Source organism: Pteropus medius, unplaced genomic scaffold (assembly GCF_902729225.1).
Source record: "Pteropus medius unplaced genomic scaffold, Ma_sr-lr_union100, whole genome shotgun sequence".
In the NCBI taxonomy this organism is placed as follows: domain Eukaryota; kingdom Metazoa; phylum Chordata; class Mammalia; order Chiroptera; family Pteropodidae; genus Pteropus; species Pteropus medius.
In genome coordinates, this window is record NW_024352784.1 from 13,361,947 (window position 1) to 13,367,946 (window position 6,000).

The window sequence follows — 6,000 nt, forward strand, 5'->3', positions numbered from 1 at the left end:
TTTGAATAATAAAATGTTGCCTGCCTTTTTCATTCTTTGATATTCCTAAATTCTAATAAATGTTTTTTGAGAATCCCACAACATTCTAGGTTCTTGTTAGATGCTTGGGAATTTAAGGGGGAGAACAAGAAGAAATGAAGTCTCAAAGATGACTATATGGCAGACCCTAACCTCAAATAGCTTACATGCAGATCTTTTCTTTTGTTCTTGAATAATATGGAAAACTCTGCTGTGGTTATATCCTGGCCAGCAGAGGCCTATCTATATATATAGCCAACACTTTCTTTTACTAGCAAAAGAGCTTACAGAAGATTTTTCTCCCCACTCCAGGTGGTGGCCCCTGCCCAGCCCCTCAAAAGCCTGTCTGCCATGATGCCTGCTCTTTGGGAGTTCTTGCCTACCATGCCTTGCTGGGTATATAAGTTTACTGAGAGGCTTTTTATTGTCAGTAGCTCTCATATTTCACATGTTATACAGCATTCAGGCAATTAGGAGGGCAATGAATTCTGTCAAGTAAAAGCCAACTATATAATAAAGAAAATCTGATCTATTAAAGATCATCAGATTTGCTGAATAACCTCTCCTATTCTCTTCACTGCAGGATTATGTAAGCTTGGGCCCCCTGGAAGTAAAGCTCATGCGTGTGGAGAGCAAGAAAATGCCCATTTATTTTCAAGAGAAGGAAGCTCCGGTCAAATTCTATGAAGATGTCAGGAGCCCAGAAAGCCACATCACATATAAAATGATGAAATCTTTTCTCTAAGACTGCAAGCTGCAAAGTAAAAACAATTTTTCCTGATAAATTTTCTTTGGGTGCCCATTTTATTTACACTTTGGTCCATTTTTAAACCAGCTGTTACTTCTAAAAGTCATAATTACATTTAAAATCAAAGTTTCAAGTATTCAGCTATCCATTTACCTGCATGGCACGAGTGACAAACATGAACCTACGCTTTATATTTCCATATTCAGGTAATCAGAAGCATGACAGTGGGCCCGAGATGATTCCTGAGGTTCCTTACCACTTAAAAATTCACCGATTAATCTATAATTCCAATATGAAATAGTTCGATTAGAAATTTTTCTGAGAAAAATGTAGTGGTTTGTATAGCACTGACTATGCAACATCTTTGCTTCTGAGGGTGCCGAGTGGGTGGATAGCCATTCCACAATTCGAGCCTACTCTTCTTTAACCTTACACTATGCATAATGAACATAAAACATTTTAGAAATAAATAAATTTGAGGGTGGTAATTTGTTGTATCAAAACATTCCACCAGTAGGGAGAGCTCTCTCCTATTATCTATATCAAGTCTAAACTGCCGAGTCCCTATCGAAGGCCATTACCATTTTCCTCTTATGGGAACCACAAAGCAAGGAAACTGTGGTTGTGCTTGAATTTCACATCAGCATGCCATTGCCAAGCAAGATCTACTTAAAAAGCTTTCTACATAAAACACCTTTTAAATATAAGGCCACAGATATATTGAAAGTAAATACACTATGCAAACATTAAACAAAAGGAAGGTGGTGTGATTAAACTATCAAATAAAGTAGACTTTAAGGAAAGAATTGTTAAGAGATATAAAGAGAGAAAATGAAGAGAAACATTTCCTAATGATAAACAGATCAATCCCTCAAGATGATATAACAATCTTATATTTATATGCACCTAATAAGAATGAACTCAAAAAATGTAAAACAAAATTTACCAAACTAAAAAACACTATGGCAGACCTTATGTATATTTTACCACACACACACACACACACACACAAAGGAAAAAAAGACAGACGAATTTACAATCAGACTTGAAGATATTATCACACCCTTCCAATAACTGATAGATCAGATTTTTAAAAATCATTAAGGATATAAAATGTTAAACAACTGTAGAATATACATTCTTTTCAAATACACATGAAACATTACAAAAACAGACCACTGCCAGGTCATAAAGCAAATCACAACAAAATATTCAAAAAAATTGAAATGTATAGAACACAGTTCTCTGACTAGAGTAGGGAGGAAAATATCCAAATAATTTGAAAGTAAACAAGACGATTCAAAAAAACAAACAAACCCATGGGTACAAGGTCAATAAAGATACTATGTATTTTTTATGCTAGCAACAAATAATTGGGAGGAAATTAAAATAACATTTATTATAACAGCATCAAAAACATCAAAATAAAGAAAGCATCAAGTGAAATATGAGCAAGACTTCTATGCTGAAGATTTCCAAAGAGAAGAGTAATTAAAGGAGACTTAAGTAAATGAAATAAACAGATACATCATTATCATGAATTGACAGATTCAAAATAGTTAAGATGTCGGTTCTTTCCAAATTGATCTATAAACTCAGTGCAATGCCAATCAAATTTCTAAGTTTTTTTTTTTTTTAGAAATTAGCAAGCTATTTCTAACAATATTATGGAAATTTATAATCTATGCAAAAGACTTATAATACCCAAGACTATCTTGGAGGACAAAAAAATTAGAGGACTTAGCACTACCAAATTGCAAGACTTAATGTAACATTTCAGTAATTAAGACAGTGCTGTTTTGGCTCAAGGATAAAGAAAAAGTCCAATTAAACAGAACAAAGAGTCCAGAAACAAACCTACACACATTCAGTCACTTGACTTCTGAAAAAGATGCCTCTATAATTTAGTGTGGGTTTGTTTTTCGTTTGTTTTGGGTTGGGGGGGGGATGTGGTCTTTTTAATAAAAAAATGATGCTGAAGCAACAGTATATCTGCATGGGAGAAAATAAACCTTGACACCTACATCATACCATACACAAAAATCAGTTCAAAGTGGATCAGAGATATAATTATGGAAGGTAAAACAATAAGGCTTACAGTTGGAAATATAAGAATGACTATGTCCCCCTTTGCACACCCAACAGATCATTAAAACCTATGCTTGAAATTAAAACCTACATCTGGTACATGGGTAAATGTGAATTTGGCAGTGTTCTACACAGCCCCTCAAGCCTGCTGCTCCCTATGTCAGCCTCTTCCCTGGGGCAAAAATGCTACAAGAACTACTAACCATTAAAAGACTGATAGGGGGTTCTGGGCAAGATGGCAGAGTAGGTAAACACTGTGCTTTTCTCCTTCCATGACCACATTAAAATTACAACTAAATTATAGAACAATCAACCTGGAGAACTAACTATCTAAAGCCTAGCTGAACACAACTCCTATAACTAAAGATATAAAGAAGTCACATCCAGACTAGTAGGAGGGGCGGAGACATGAAACAAGCCTGCCCCGTACCCTTATATAGTGGTTGAGCATTGGGAGGGATATCTCAGCTGCAGAGGTCCCCCAGGAGGAGCAAGGGGCCTCAGCCCCACACGGGGCTCCCCAGCCCAGAGTTCCAGCCATGAAAAAGAGTTCCCAGAAAATTTGGCTGTGAAAATCATCAGGGTTTCCATTCATAGGAGTAAAAAAGAAGGCTACAGGAAACCCAGATGCACTTGCAGGCACTCACCCTGGGCTCCGACAGAGGCTCGGCGACTCGAGAGGTGCCAGAGACATTCAGGAAAAAACTGAGTTGTGTGGCTTCATGGCAAGGCCTGAAAGGACAGCCACCATTATCACTGTGTTGAGCCCTCATCAGTACGGCCTATAGGCAGGCGCCATCTTTTCTGTGTTAGGCCCTCCCCCGGACATAGTCAAATCTGAGTCTGCATTGGCTTGGTGAAATCTGTTTGCTCCACCTTGGTGACTCCCCAGGACACCACCCCATCCAACTTACACACCACTGGAGGCACTTTTGGCAGCCAGGCTACCAGCCCCACCCCACTCACTGAAGGAATCTCTTTCAGTAACAAAGAGCCAGCTTCAGCTTGCGAGCCACAAGAGAAACTTTCAGTCTTTCTTGGACAATTCTCCAGGTTCTACAGGTCCAAGGCAGGCAGTGGCTGGCCTTGGTGTACACTAGGCATTTTTCAGAGTGGCTCTAGGCTCAACACTGGCATCAAACCTGAATCTGCATTAACCTGGTGAACAAACTCTCCTTACCCTGGAGACTCCCTGGGACCCCGCTTCACCCAACTCAAGTGTCACCCGAGGCACTTTCAGTGGCTGAGCCTTAAGAGCAGCTGGCTGGCAGCCTCAGGCCTTGGGGTGACCTGGGTCTTTTGCTGAGCTTCCCTAGGCCTGGTACTGGTGGCAGCCACCTTCAGTTAGCAGTGTGGCCATGCAATGACACACAGCGGATAGCTTTGCAGTTTATACCAGGTAGCACCAAGCTGGTCACAGGCTGCAGCTGACCTTGACCTACATAGGAACCCCTCCCAAGGGACCCCAGAACCACCGTACCTGGAGACCGGCTTCAGGCCACAACAGAGCAGTACCTGATCAGCCCCAAAGTAGCACACTCAAAAGATGGTCTCAACAGACACAGGAACCCACTGGGGCAAATTCCACTCATGGGGTAAGCCCTCACAGAGCAGCTCATATGCTATGGGTGGGGCCACCCCACAGCCAGTCATCCTGAGAGTCAATCCCACCTTCTGACATGCAAATAGCAATCAAGGTTCAACTAAAACAGGAGGACGCACACAACCCACAAAAGGGACACTCATGGAGCACCCGGCACAGGTGATCAAGGAGACTGCACTACTGGGTCACACAAGACACCTACTCAAAAGGACACCTACTACATAAGGTCACTGGCCAAGACCGAGAGACATAGCAGATATAGCTAATACGTAGACATGAACGCAGAGAGGTAGACAAAATGAGGAAACAAAGAAATATGTCCCAAATGAAAGAACAGGAGAAAACTCCAGAAAAAGAACCAAATGAAATGAAGGCAAGCAATCTACTAGATACAGAGACAGAGTTCAGAACACTGGTCATAAGGATGCTCAAGGAACTTAGGACTTCAACAAATAGATAGTAAGCATTAAAAAAGACATAAAAACCATAGGAAAGAACCAGTTAGAAATGAAGAATATAATAATTGAAATGAAGAATATACTAGAAGGAGTCAACAGCAGATTAGATGAAGAAGAGAATCTAATCTACAATTTGGAAGATAAGGTAGCAGGAAAAAAACATTCAGAACAATTAGAGGAAAAAATAATTTAAAAAATGAGGATAGTTTAAGGACCTCTGGGACAACATCAAATGTAACAACATTCACATCATAGGGGTACCAGAAGGAGAAGAGAGAGATCGAGAAATTGAGAACCTATTTGAAGAAATAATGACTGAAAACTTCCCTAACCTGATGGAGGCATAGATATACAAATCCAGGAAGCACAGAGACTCCCAAAGAGGATGAACCCAAAGAGGCCCACACCAAGACTCATCATCGTTAAAATGCCAAAGGTTAAAGACAAAGAGAGAAGCTTAAAAGCAACAAGAGAAAAGCAATTAGTCACCTACAAGGGAGCTCCCACGAGACTGTCAGCTGATTTCTCAGCAGAAATTTTGCAGGCCAGAGGGGCTTGGCAGGATATATTCAAAGTGATAAAAAGCTGGGACCTACAACCAAGATTACTCTATCCAGAAAAGCTATCATTTAGAATTTAAGGACAGATAAAGAACTTCCTAGACAAGAAAAAAGCTAGAGGAGTTCATCACCACCATGCCAGCATTACAGGAAATGTTACAGGAAGGAGAAGGAGGAGGAGGGAGGAGGAGAAGGGGAGGGAGAGGAGGAGGGGGGAGGGAGAGGAAGAGGAGGAGTGGAGGGGAGGAGGGGAAAGGAGAAGAGGAAGAAAGGAGAAGAAGGAAAAAAGAGAAGGAGAAGGAAGAAAGAGAAGGAGAAGAAGCAGAGAAGGAGAAGAAGGAGGAGGAGGGAAAAAATTGAAGTAGACACAAATAAATATAAATGGAAGCACGTGGATAGGAAGAATTAATGTCATTAAAATGTCCATATTATCTAAAACAATCTATAGATTTAATGCAATCACTATCAAAATACCAATGGCATTTTTCACAGAACTAGGACAAATAATTCAAAAATTTATATGGA

The 6,000-nt window shown here is 40.2% G+C and overlaps 1 protein-coding gene across 1 annotated transcript in view; it reads left to right on the forward strand.

The window, feature by feature from the left end:
* CCDC83 (coiled-coil domain containing 83) overlaps positions 1 to 763 on the forward strand; it is a 37,635-nt gene extending 36,872 nt beyond the window's left edge. Inside the window, 1 exon segment of the mRNA XM_039848231.1 lies at positions 602 to 763. Coding sequence (XP_039704165.1) covers positions 602 to 763 — 162 coding nt within the window.
* Positions 764 to 6,000: the final 5,237 nt, after the last annotated feature.